This window comes from Mya arenaria, chromosome 12 (genome assembly GCF_026914265.1).
Source record: "Mya arenaria isolate MELC-2E11 chromosome 12, ASM2691426v1".
NCBI lineage: Eukaryota > Metazoa > Mollusca > Bivalvia > Myida > Myidae > Mya > Mya arenaria.
Genome location: NC_069133.1, coordinates 47,136,948 through 47,150,055, shown reverse-complemented (window position 1 = coordinate 47,150,055; position 13,108 = coordinate 47,136,948). Strand labels below are relative to the sequence as shown.

Here is a 13,108-nt window from a genome sequence, read left to right as displayed (position 1 = left end):
CTTTTAGACTTTTGTTAATATCTGTCGAGGTATGTACTTGTAGTAGGGAAACTAAAGATTAAAGCTTTGATCATACATAAAAGCTGTACAAAACTGCATGTCTTTGCTTAATGCTCAATGCTTAGTATTTCAAAGCTCATAACACTGGCATTAATTTTTGCATCTTGTCGCTAATGGTCAACTGTTTTGAGAACAAAGCAGACAACAATAGCATGACCCGGTTTGTCTTTACATAAAAATTATCAATTTCCAGGGTGTATATTTAGGAGAATGAACAAATATTGAGGCTCAAATCCTTGACCCTGTACTATGACATTGACTTGCATCTTCAAACATGATTTCTGCACTTTGACTTCGTGAGTAAAACATCTGAAACGTTTCATTTAAATCCTTGACTCAATGACCCCTATTTTTCTGCATGATGACTTAAGTAAAAATATGAAAGACTGAAAATGGAGACTAAAACCTTTGACCTTGATGAACACAGAGTGACCTGAACTTCTGCACATTTAAGAGTAGAAGATGCCACCCAGATTTCATTTAAATCAATGGATTAATTGATATTGACAGGAGCTCAAGTCCGTTTCCTGTGTAAAAAAAACCAGTACTGATGTCTGTTTGGAGGGGCCATGAGATATCCCTGGTGGGAATCAAACGCACAACCTCTCAGGTTAGAGGCGGACACCTACACCACAAGATCACTATCACCCTGGTTGGGTCAAATATAAAACCTTTTGAGTGAAAGGTAGACACCAATACCAATAGACCCTCTCACACTGGTGGGGATCGAATGCACGTCTTGGGTGAGGTGTAGACACCTAAACCAGAGACCCACTCGCCCTGGTGGGAATCAAAGACAACCTCTTGGGTAGAAGGTGGCCACCTATACCATTCCCATCCTGGTAGGGATAAAAAAACACTTGTTAAGTGGAAGGTGTTCAACTTTACCATTACACCACTCTCACCCAGTAGGAGATCAAACACACAGCATCTTGGGTAGCAGGCTGACACCTGTACCGCTAGACCACCCTCACACTGGTGGGAGCGGGCACCTGTACCGCTAGACCACCCTCACACTGGTGGGAGCGGCCACCTGTACCGCTAGACCACCCTCACACTGGTGGGAGCGGCCACCTGTACCGCTAGACCACCCTCACACTGGTGGGAGCGGGCACCTGTACCGCTAGACCACCCTCACACTGGTGGGAGCGGGCACCTGTACCGCTAGACCACCCTCACACTGGTGGGAGCGGGCACCTGTACCGCTAGACCACCCTCACACTGGTGGGAGCGGGCACCTGTACCACTAGACCACTCTCACACTGGTGGTGGCTGACAGCTGTACCACTAGACCACTCTCACACTGGTGGGGGCGGACAGCTATACCATTAGACCACTCTCACACTGCTGGAGGCTGAAACCTGTACCACTAAACCACTCTAGTGGGGGCTGACAGCTGTACCACTAGACCACTATCACACTGGTGGGGGCGGACAGCTGACCACTAGACCACTCTCACACTGGTGGGGATCAAACACAACCTTTCAGGTAGCAGGATTACACCTGTACCACTAGACCACTCTCACACTGGTGGGGGCTGACACCGGTACCACTCGACCACTCTAGCACTTGTGGGGGCGAACACCTGTACCACTAGACCACTCTCGCACTGGTGGGGCTGACACCTGGCCCCAATTTCTCGAAACTTTTTAATCTTAACAGGCTTAAGTCGCTGATTTCAATTAGCCAAAATACATAGTGAAAATGGATTTTGATAAATGAAAAATGGTTTATTTTGAAAATCATACAGATAATTCCTACATAATTTCTAAAAATTCTTGAAGAAGTTAATATAACACATTTTATAGAACAACAAAAATAGTGAGATTAGCTTAATCCTGTTATAAGGGACTTAAGAAGTTTCGAGAAATTGGGGCCTGTACCACTAGACCACTCTTGCACTGGTGGTGGCTGACAGCTGTACCACTAGACCACTCTCACACTGGTGGGGATCAAACACACAACCTCTTGTATAGAAGGCTGACACCTGTACCACTAGACCACTCTCACACTGGTGGGGGCTGACACATGTGCCAGTAGACCACTATCACACTGGTGGGGATCAAACACATAGCCTCTTGGGTAGCAGACTGACACCTGTACCACTAGTCCACTCATACACTGGTGGGGATCAAACACACAACCTCTTGGGGAGCAGCCTGACACCTGTACCAGTAGACCACTCTCACACTGCTGAGGACCCAACCCAAAACCTCATGGGTAATAGGCTGACTCATGTCCCACTAAACCACTCTCACACTGGTTGGAATCAAACAATAGGGTTCGATCGTAATTTTTTTACCTTATGCATTGAATAAAGGTGTTTTTTTACGCATATTCGATCCATTTAGTAGGTATCATAACGATTAGCCACAGTACTTAACGATTCAGTAACGAAGTCGACCAGGATGTCAAACCGGTTTAACATTTGTGCATTACTAGTGATATGTAACCATCAACTAATCGATCAGTTACTATAAACAATATGGCGACTCCCATGGCTTGGATGGATTTGCTGCAAAATGCGCAGAAAACGTGTTTAGTTCAAGACGGTAATACTTGTCTTGAAATTAATTAGCAAACATATTATCTGTACGTGTCCTCTGTTTTTTTTTTGGTTAGCAGCTAGAACGATTTAACAAAAGCAAGGCATAGGGTCGAAAGTTCCAGAAGTTGTCAAAACTATCAAAACTACCGGCTATGGCAAACATTATTCTTCACTGAAAGCTTTCACAGCCTTAAAGACATATGACAATTGAAATTTAATATTGTTTTATTTTCAAGCCACTTATTTTTTAGCATAAAATCGCCTTGACAAATTTTGAAATAAGCGATCTTGTTAGATTACAATAGAAGTTGTACTAACACAAACTCGGACCACTACAAAGTCGCGCCATATACGGAAAAGTCATCGCACATATGATTATATAGTACATGTTATTACTTTCAAACTTGAATTGTAAGAACATAACCTATATTTGATACAACATTGTTTTTAAATATTTTATTTCTAAAAAATAATTGTCTTAAATTAGTAAAAGGTCTATATGACAAGCTAATTTTATGACGGCGATCGGAAATAAATGTACATTGAACAGTTTAATACTTTAATAAATAAAGCAAATTTATCACAGTAGATATAATTTCATAGCAATAAATTTAAGTATCATACTTAGAGTGAATACTGGTATCTGGTATGACCCCTTGTCAACAATTATATTACCATAACCTCAATTATGAAACAATGCGAAAAGATTTCTATTGAGTTCCCAACAATAACCATCTCACACTGTGATCATGCCTTACCTAGACTATCCCCTTAGGTTACTTATATATGGGGTCACTTCTCCGTATATGGCGTGACTTGGTAGAGGTACGAGTTTATGGTGTTACGTCTGCTCCTGTTACCTCTTGTAGCACATTGGATATAAATGTTATAAATGCAGATTTCAATCTGTACAGGTACGCACAATGTACACGTATATGTGGACAAAACATAACAGTAATGTCTTGCTAATTTTTAACTCTTGTATTTAACTTGTGTAATATATATATATATACATCCATTCCCTGATAGCGGATACATGTGTTACAATTTTAGGGAGACGAAAATTACATTTTACATTGCAAGATGGAAGAGAATTAGCTGAGGAGTATGACCTAAATACAAATGAACTTGTTGGTTTGTACATATTTTTCATTTTTATTGATTACTGTTACAGTAAGAGAATAATATAATGCTTCCATATTAAGAGAGTGGATAATATTTTGTTTAACAACCTCACTCCCCCCATTTTTTGCTTAAAAATAATAAAGTGAATAATAATAAAAGAATAAAAGATGCCATGAAAGATCACATTCATTGAAAGAACAAAAATGGACTGATGAATAGAAATGATTATGCAATGCAATATGTGTGACATTGTGTGTTACAGTTCGGAAGTGGCGTAAAAAGTCAACTCTTGGTGGGACAGCGAAATGGGAGTATGAAGTAGGAGAACTGTTAGCTCCTCGTAGCCTTGACACAGATGGACTTATGGAGAGTACCTCCAATGTAAGTAGAGGCAGTATTTATAAAAACTTTTAGGGGTGCAGCTTGCAAATGGTGTTGAAAGTGGTGTTATATATTGATTATATACAGTATAGTGAAATTGGGCATATAAAGTGGCTAAGGTAGGATTTCAGTGAAAGAATTATTGGAAGGTTGCTTCAAATCTTTCTTTTTTTTGATAGCACCCTTCGGTACTCAAGAAAACCAACATGTGCAAATTTTCTGCCTTTAAAGAATTAGCTTATTATGATAATCAAATATTTAATTTTATTTGATTATATGAAAAAAATGTTCTACCATTATTTTACTCGTTTTTAAAATATAATTTGATATCTATACCAATCATACCAGGGCTTCTAAAAGTTTGAAAACTAAATTGGTCCAGGCACGTATCAAGCCGGCACCGATCATATGAAATTTATGATCATCATACTGTTCTTTTGTAGAGATATATGAAATGTAATATCTGTTTCAGCCAATATTTGTGAGAAAGGACACGGTGCCAGCTTTTCAATGGAGAATAAGGAACCTTCCCTACCCTCTTGAAACCTACTCTATCACATGTGATGAAGACCAGAATATCATCATCAGAACAAGCAATAAAAAGTCAGTGTTTAAAGGATGAAAATTGTAACAACTCTGGCAAGTTTATTTAAGCCTGATTTGATTGTATGTGCACATTTACTTGGATGCAGTTTAAAATCCAATCTTTTCCAAAGCTAGTACAGAGTTCCTGATGTATGTTAATTGTAAAATATAGTTGAAATTTGATAATTTTATAATTTGAACACATTGTGTATTCATCCTTATCAGACTCCATAAGAAGCTGTTTTGCAACTAGTATAAGCTTTGTTGTATGAAAAGTGTACTGGCAAACCCAGTGGATTTATGCCGTTTTTGTCGTTAATTTGTTGTCTTTTACTCTTGTCTGTCACGTGAATATTAAATTTCTACAGCTTAAAGCTGTTTCAGGCATTAATTATCATGATTATAAAATTTTGCCAAGTCAGTACCCAAGATGATGTGTTAACCAGGTGTGTAAAAATCAAAGCATTGATAAGAGGTCATGGTATCAAGGCCCAACATGGGAACATTTTCTTGCATTTTCAGAGACCACCAAGACTGGTTTTTACTCTGGAAACGAACTAAAGGGAGATTTATATCTGCTTACAGCGATCTTCAAAATCAATCAAAAATCAATATTGTGCCTAAATGCATTGATAGTTGCATAATAAGATGCATGTTCTATATATGGTAATAAGAAATTGTCCTAACATGTTGTTTTTGGTACTTGCAGATATTACAAGAAGTTTAGAATACCAGACCTGGAGAGATGTAACATTCCACTGGACCAGAAATGTCTCAGTTTTGCACATGCAAATAATACTCTTATAGTGTCTGTAAGTATACAGTTAGGATTAGGAATAAGTTAGATTTGTTCCTTAGACTTGTATTTCACGAAACGTGAAAAAATAAATTTGGGATACAGCAAATCTTAAACATAATTATATATATATCCCAAATTGAAATTATTTTTTTGAGAAAAAGGACCTTTCTCTTGCCTTGAATGAACAATTGAAACTGTATATTATGTTATTGTTTAAGTATTAATTTACTGGGAATTCCCTTTTTCCACGGGAAGATATCTTAAACCGGTTTAACTTATAGTAAGTACTCCAATAGTAAATAACTACCTTTCATAGTCACACAACAAATCAAAACATTTACCAAGCTTTAAATGTAACAACATTCATAGCCAACAAAAATCATTTACAATCTGCTTGAAGGTTTAACAGAGATAGTGACATGGCAATGTAATAACAATGATACGTGTTTGATACGTGTTTTGCTTTGTTGTGTTAGTACCCAACATGAAGACGGAATTTGATGTGAACACCACTATTCACTGTCGAAAAAATTATATTATTATTCCAGTTTATTTTGCCATAAATCACTAAATATTCCCGGAGAAAAAAAATCCATATCATCAGATATCTATGAAAAATGTTAAATAAAAATGATGTGTGTTTTTTCAGTATAAAAAGCCAGTACAAATATTGGACATGGAAAAGGCTCTCCTGGTTGAGTTTAAGAAGTTAAAAGCCAGCAAAGACGGAGATGTGGACTGTACTCCTAGCTGATGTTATAAAACCTTGTGACTTGAAAATGACTTGAATGATCCATACATATGTTCATAAAACAGGATCTATAAGTTTATGAGATGAGGAACAGTTTGTTGTATTAGTCGAGTGATTCCGTATGGAAATGAGAGGAAGGGTAAAACATTTCTGACACTATAGGACTGTTTTAAGTCTGCATTGATCAGAAACTTGTCTCTCATAATACTTTTTGTCAAAAGAATTGAATCATTTTTTCCATCTGTGTTGTGGAGTGATCAAAAAGCTGTTAATTTTTAAAAGGCTTATTTATTTGCCTATTGTATCATTCCTCAATATTAAATATATATACTGTATATTTATTCTTCTTTATCATTTTTTATATTTCATATTGATGTTGAATTGTTTTTCATCATTAACATCTGCAACCAAATTTATGCAATAAAAAGACTGTTCATGGTAATGATACTTTGATATATATAAAATCTGATATATTTTATAACTTTATAATTGTATGAACATTCTTCAATAATTGTTGTACCTCATCTTCCTCAATGAATTACTTGGTGCATTAATTTCTGTGTAACTGTATGGAAATAACAGAAAAAAAATAAAGGTGTTTTCTTGACTTTTCCACTTATTCAGCTGATACAGACTATGAGATATGGTTGAAATATTATGATAACAATTGATGGATTCTTTAGGTTAAGTTAGTTTCTAATGTTAACATGTCTCCTACTGGTACATATGGTTCTGTCTACTGCATGCAAAGATGTTTATCTACTGTAACGGGAGAAACAGCTACAACAGAAATCCATCAAAGGAGACAACTTTTGAGTCCACAATAGTGGAGAGCTACTCTGGTGCTATATGCCCTCTGTTTATAGGTTGTGGCATGTGCTGTGGTATATCCTGTACCCTTGAACCTCAAATACCCGGTCAAATTGGGGAGACGGTTTGAAATACTAGGTGGAAAAAGTAAGGTTCTACTGCTAAAAATAGCACAACTACTACTGCTACTTCTTGTAATTCTACAACTACTGCTACTACTTTTAATACTACAAAAACTGCTGTTACTACTTGTAATAATACAACAAAAGCTACTGCTACTATTTCTAATAATACAACAACATCTACTGCTACTACTTCTAGTAGAATGATAGACAAATGCAATATGCCTAAATTATAAACCAAGGTGTGTGTGTCTGGCATTGGTGCATTAGGCCTGTTGATTGTCATTTTGTGTAGTTATTTTCAAATCCAAAGCCAAATGCTTCAATTGCTGGCATATGTGGAACAAACAGCTGGACAAGCACGAATGCAACTGATCACCTTTACATGTACATGTATGAAAAATAAACTAACTAGTTGATTTGTTGAAATGCTTAATTTTCAGCATTAACTCTTAATGGCTTTTTCTTCAAAATAAATTTGATATGGTTTTGGTCACTGATGTATAAAGGTCAATTGTGGTGGTGTTGGAGATTTTCGGGTCTGCCTGCATTGGCTGCATTACCTCCCATGCATTTAAGAGGAATTTAGAAGCCTAAACCCTCATAATTGAAGAAGTAAAAAAGCCAAAGAGAATAATATAGTGTCCAAAGAGTGGTTTGTGTAATACTGATGAATGTCATCTAAAATGTTACACAACCGAGAAAAGAGGGGTCAACCATGATCAAAAGGGGGCGGACCAGGCTCTGTACATCACCTTGGTTGAGTTGCAATGAATCACCTCCAAAAAAGGTTCAGAGCCTCAACTTGAAATATCATCCTTTTTTAAGAATAACAGGGCTCAGTTGAGATAAAAGTAAAAGCAAAGGACAAGTAACAAGTCTTGTAGTTCGAGAACTTCACAGGCTTTGCATGGCTTTTTGTAGTGACTGGCAGAAACGGTCGATCATGTAAATAAATCAGCAATATGCACATATTTTAAAACTGCCTATCCTTGGTCATAAATACCCTGTCAAGAACTATCTATCAGCAAAGTTGGTGTCTGACTTATTACACATGGTTAAAAGTCTCGCCGAAATTTCTCCTGCAATCTTACTGGGGTAAGTTCCTTATCAGGATCAAGCGAAGCTTAATATATTTAGTTTGGTATAAAAAAATAATTCTACTTTTGAAGGACATTTTCTCAAAGAGAAACTTTAATTTTTGTTGATAAAATTAAGTTTAAGAAAGTAATTTTGCTACATAAAATATACGTAAACCTGTTATTTCGAGGAATTGGTCATTGGTAAACTTACCAGTACCACTGTTACAGATAAAAATATATCAAATTTTGTAATCTTCATAATTTATTCACTCTTTACATGTAACAAACAATTATCCAATAATATATAAAATATACACTTTGTTAAAACTTTACAATCCTGTGACAAAATATACCGTTAATTAAAAATTCCCCCAAAATATTACATAAATAATAATCCAATAATCTATAAAAATCACTCAAAAATAGCATCATTAGTTAAAGAATGCCATAGCTGAAATGGAACTGGAAAGTTCATGTAAAAAGAAAAAAATAGTGTGCAAAAATAAACTTCTTATGTATAAATTAAACCATCATAAATAAAAGAAAGAAAAATCAGATCTACCTATCAATAAGATAATTATATACAAATAAATACAAAATCAAATTATATGAAAGCACAACTAATAATATCAATATATAAGTTTAAAAGCCAGTAAGTTACCATAAAGTATATAATTCAGTACAAGGAAGTATGGAAAAATGAAATACAGGGGATTGTTTTAATTTTGTGAGGGTTCAATATTTGCCATTTTTCAATCAAGATGCTAACTTCAAAAGAAAATCAATTTCACATTGTTTGCTAATAAATAAATATGGGTGTTGTGATTTTTTTTACCCTCAGAAAAATGCTTAAAGACAAAACATTTGACAAAAGGCCCTCGCAAAATTAAAACAATCTACTGAATACAGAAATGAAATATCACAAAATACATTATCACAGATGGACGCTCATTTTAAATACAGAACATAATACAAAAACTACTGAAACATATTTTAGGGAACCTTTCACAGTTCCTATCCTGCTATACTATTCTCTGATTTCTATTTCAACATACATGTACGTCTTTAATACTTTGACTATTAAGTTATATATTCCTGAAAACATTTTCATTTTGCGATGCAACCCTGTTTCATAATTTACCGTCACATTCACATTAGCAATTTTCTTTAAGTGACCTTTTCACCACACTTAAAAACAATGCAATTATGATATCATAAATGTCATGTTCACTGGGACCATTAGCTCAGTACACAGAAATGTGCTGAAACCATTTTGTTAAGTCTTAATTTTCACATTGATGTGCAAAATACATGACCACCTCATAATCAGCTGCATCTACAATACCATAAGCTGGACATTGTCAAACATGAAATTTCCCACTCTATTTCAATGTACAAAACAGTTTGTAAACAAACAGCCATAAATATGTAAGTATATCTTAAAACTTCCCCTTTATTTTGCTTGAAACTGAAGACGTTAGAAAATCTTGCAATTTCCCCCTGAAATTGTTCACATATTATTTAGCTTGAAATTTCCCCTTCATTTTCTTCAATGCTCCCGATATTCCGGAGCCTGAGGACAGCTTGTGGTAGTTGATATCGTACTGTGAGGCGAGGTCTTGTACATCGTGTGTTGTCATTTCCTGTATTCGTTGGCGTAGCGTGTCCTGTAGGGCGGTGTCTGGGTCGAACCCATACATGTGCTCCCGATACACTCGGACCTGGTCAATCACCTGACATATTGTTCTGAAGAAGAAAAGGTTTTTTTGATCTCAGTAATACAAATTGTTCTAAGATTACTATTGAAGCCCAACTGAATGGGTTAGATGATGAACAGATTTTGAGCTTGCATTTTTCAAATAAGTTTTCATGACACTGCTTATTTCCAGCAGTGGACATTAATCTCACTATTTACATCAATTTGGCTGAAATTTGACATAGGTCACCATAAATTGGCAAACTTGAACAAGGTAAGGCTGTTGGCTGGATATCCCAGGGACCAGCCAAAATACTTTGAGCCTCTCAAATAAAGTGCCAAGCTCAATATGCTTATATAGAGAAGCCAAAGAGGAAATCGAGCCAAGCAACATTGAGCCAACTGGTTTGGACTGTATGTTTAGAACCAAACTAAGACTTAATATGAAGCATATAGCAAAGGCTATTTTATAAAAAATAAAAAAACACTTAGCTCATACCTCATCTTGCTCCATTTAAACATCTGGTTGGCGAGTTTGAATCCCCCGATCTCCTGTTGCTGTATGTGTAACAGGAAGAATACCGTGCTAGGAATTGTGGGATAGAGATGGCATTCCTTGCCCTGCTGCATTAGGGACAATGGGTCGTTCTTTAGGAACATCTGAAATAGTGGTGTAAAATGTTACATAGAACTTTGCTGCATATGTGTAACAGGAAAAATACTGCACTAGGAATTGTGGGATAGAGATGGCATTTCTTGCCCTGCCCCATAAAGGACAATGGGTCATTCTTTAAGATTTCCTGAACTATTAGTGTAAAATGTTACATAGACCTGTGATGTCTGTTTAACAGGAAGAATACTGTGCTAGGAATGGAGGGATAGAGATCGCGGTTCAGTGATCATAGATTAATATCATTGTAGAGTTTGGTCTAGGGAAATCGGCATCATGTTTGATCCCTTGCTTCAGTACTTTCTCAAGGCTTCACATTATTCTGACTATAACTGATTTCTACTCCTACTCAGATTTGACCAACGTATTCTCAGCTATCATCTAAATTTAATTAATAAAGGCTACATTTAAAGTATATAGTGTGAAATTTATGTAAATAAAAATCAGTCAATTTACTCTTTTAGCAGATAGCTCCTCAATGAGACTGGAGCACTTAGCCGGCAGGTGTTTCCAGGCTGGAAGCTGTTTTACTATGAGGTTTTCCAGGCCGTCCAGTATGGCCATGCTTGTGGCAAAGTTTCGCAGCTCCATACATGCGTGGCCGATGAAGAGAAACTTGGAGAGGATTGCTATTTGCATCTGTGTGATAGAAGGGCTATTAAAGTACATAACTTTATACTAATGATCAAAACAATAATTTTACATATGGATGCAATTGGTTGTCTGATTTTAACTTGTCTGTTTTTCGAAAAATAATTTGAGGTATTACTAGTATCATAGCCTTTGGGGTTGTCATCCTGGTCGTGGCAAAATTTCAACTTTGGCCATAACTAAAATATCATTTAAGATATTCAACATGAAAAAGAATCTGGTTTTAATAGTAAACAAGTTATGGCCCTTGTTTCACTGGAAAAAAGCAACAACAAGAACTGATGAACAATGGTGCTCACACCGAAGTACTTTTCAGAAGCAAAAGAAGAGATGATTAATCAAATACAATTTCTCTCAGATGATTAAGAACTTGGATAGCCAGATTGATGGCCTCCACTACATAATTATATACATTTATCATTCTGTAAATTGTTTGCATGAGGCTGTTACTTTTGATATGTTATGATACCATGGTAATATATTTCATTTTTCCTTTAAAAATCTGAGGAGCTCCTTAACAGAATGAGATTGCAATTTATTGTCTAAAACTAACAGACCTTAGGGTTGCTGCAGGCAACAATCTCAGTGGCGACCCAGTGTGTCACGTCCTGGGCATGGTCGATCAACCGCTGTATAGGTGCGGTATCACGCAGTGGGTCCACAAAGAGCCCAAAACTCTCTTCTGCACAGCTCCTGCAATAAAATGTTTAACAGTTTGTAACATGTAACCAGGTATACCATAATTATATAGCATCACTTATACTGTCTTGCTATTTAGCAAGCTTTTAAAGTAATGCACTCAAGTGTCTTACTGTATAGTGTTGATTGGTTTTATCCCAAAGGAGGCACACATTAATTTGTGCAATGTGCAACATTTTATAATTGTTTTATACCAAAAGGAGCAAACTAAACTTATCTACAACACATCTGACAAATGCATTTTACAAAATAACTGATAACTGACTTGTGGTTTTTGGCTGGAATCTGGTTAAATTGCATAGCACGCTTTGGACTTTGGTGGGATATAATTTGAGCAAAATAATGAATATAATTATGGGATGTAAAATTAATTGGCCTGCCCGATACTTCAGGTATCATATTGGCAAGCTGCATAGAGCTATGCTCACCCTTTGCAAGTTGAATCAAGAAAGTGAGCTGGAATTAATTCATTGGAACATGATTTACAAGGAGGGGTATACATTTTCTTACCTTCGGGCTACAGCCGGAGTCCGAGTGGGCTTCATGGTGAGTGCAACACCCACTCCTTGAGATTTAGAATCCAAGTAGTGAACTGGGTGTGTCTGCTGGAAGATGCTCTGTAAAGTGGAAATTGGGATATGATTGCATTTAAATGGCTTTTAACAAGGGAAACTGCATCTGATAAAACTATGGTAACAACACTGTAATTCTTATTTTATTGCATCTTACCCAGTTCATTAGTATATGTATTTTTCTTTAATTATATTTTTTACACTCCTATAATATATGAAATTTAAGAAGATCATCATTCTAAAGTTTTTCGTTTTTACTTATATCACACCTCAAACTTAAGGAAACATTATTACAAGCACCTGTTCAATTAAGCACAACTGTTCAGCCAGGCACTGTGCTGAGTAATCCGCCAACACAAACATGTCGGTGCGTCTGGAAATCGGCTTCATCGGGACAAAACTCCCTTCATTACTCTTACGTCTTCGCTCAACCACAACAGCGGATATTTTTACTTTCCCAGACTTTTCCTTGCCTGTAGTTTTGCCTCTGACAAGGGACCTGAATGAATCCCACTGAAACGAATATCAATATCTTGTCTTATTTATGAGCTTTTAAG

General features: G+C 36.2%; 2 protein-coding genes across 15 annotated transcripts in view; one reads left to right on the top strand and one right to left on the bottom strand.

Moving 5' to 3' along the window:
- Positions 1 to 2,530: 2,530 nt before the first annotated feature.
- Positions 2,531 to 6,857, top strand: LOC128211941 (protein DPCD-like). The gene is made up of 6 exons (XM_052917095.1): positions 2,531 to 2,612; positions 3,662 to 3,742; positions 3,996 to 4,114; positions 4,587 to 4,717; positions 5,409 to 5,511; positions 6,148 to 6,857. The coding sequence occupies exons 1-6, from the start codon at positions 2,546 to 2,548 to the stop codon at positions 6,250 to 6,252; spliced, it is 606 nt and encodes a 201-aa protein (XP_052773055.1). The 5' UTR covers positions 2,531 to 2,545; the 3' UTR covers positions 6,253 to 6,857.
- A 1,656-nt stretch (positions 6,858 to 8,513) lies between these two features.
- LOC128211269 (kinase non-catalytic C-lobe domain-containing protein 1-like) overlaps positions 8,514 to 13,108 on the bottom strand; it is a 51,918-nt gene continuing 47,323 nt past the window's right edge. For all 14 annotated transcript variants that reach the window (XM_052915858.1, XM_052915856.1, XM_052915865.1 and 11 more), the window contains 6 exons: positions 12,852 to 13,064; positions 12,490 to 12,596; positions 11,838 to 11,973; positions 11,086 to 11,268; positions 10,459 to 10,619; positions 8,514 to 10,009 (listed from right to left, as the gene is read on the bottom strand). In XM_052915858.1, coding sequence (XP_052771818.1) covers positions 9,781 to 10,009; positions 10,459 to 10,619; positions 11,086 to 11,268; positions 11,838 to 11,973; positions 12,490 to 12,596; positions 12,852 to 13,064 — 1,029 coding nt within the window. In that variant the 3' untranslated portion in view covers positions 8,514 to 9,780. The remainder of the gene's footprint in view (positions 10,010 to 10,458; positions 10,620 to 11,085; positions 11,269 to 11,837; positions 11,974 to 12,489; positions 12,597 to 12,851; positions 13,065 to 13,108) is intronic.

Coding starts and splice junctions, on each gene's coding strand:
- LOC128211941 (XM_052917095.1), top strand. CDS start 2,546: ATGGCGACTCCCATGGCTTGGATGGATTTGCTGCAAAATGCGCAGAAA. Junction 4,115..4,586: donor TTATGGAGAGTACCTCCAAT/GTAAGTAGAGGC, acceptor TATCTGTTTCAG/CCAATATTTGTGAGAAAGGA. Junction 4,718..5,408: donor ATCAGAACAAGCAATAAAAA/GTCAGTGTTTAA, acceptor TGGTACTTGCAG/ATATTACAAGAAGTTTAGAA.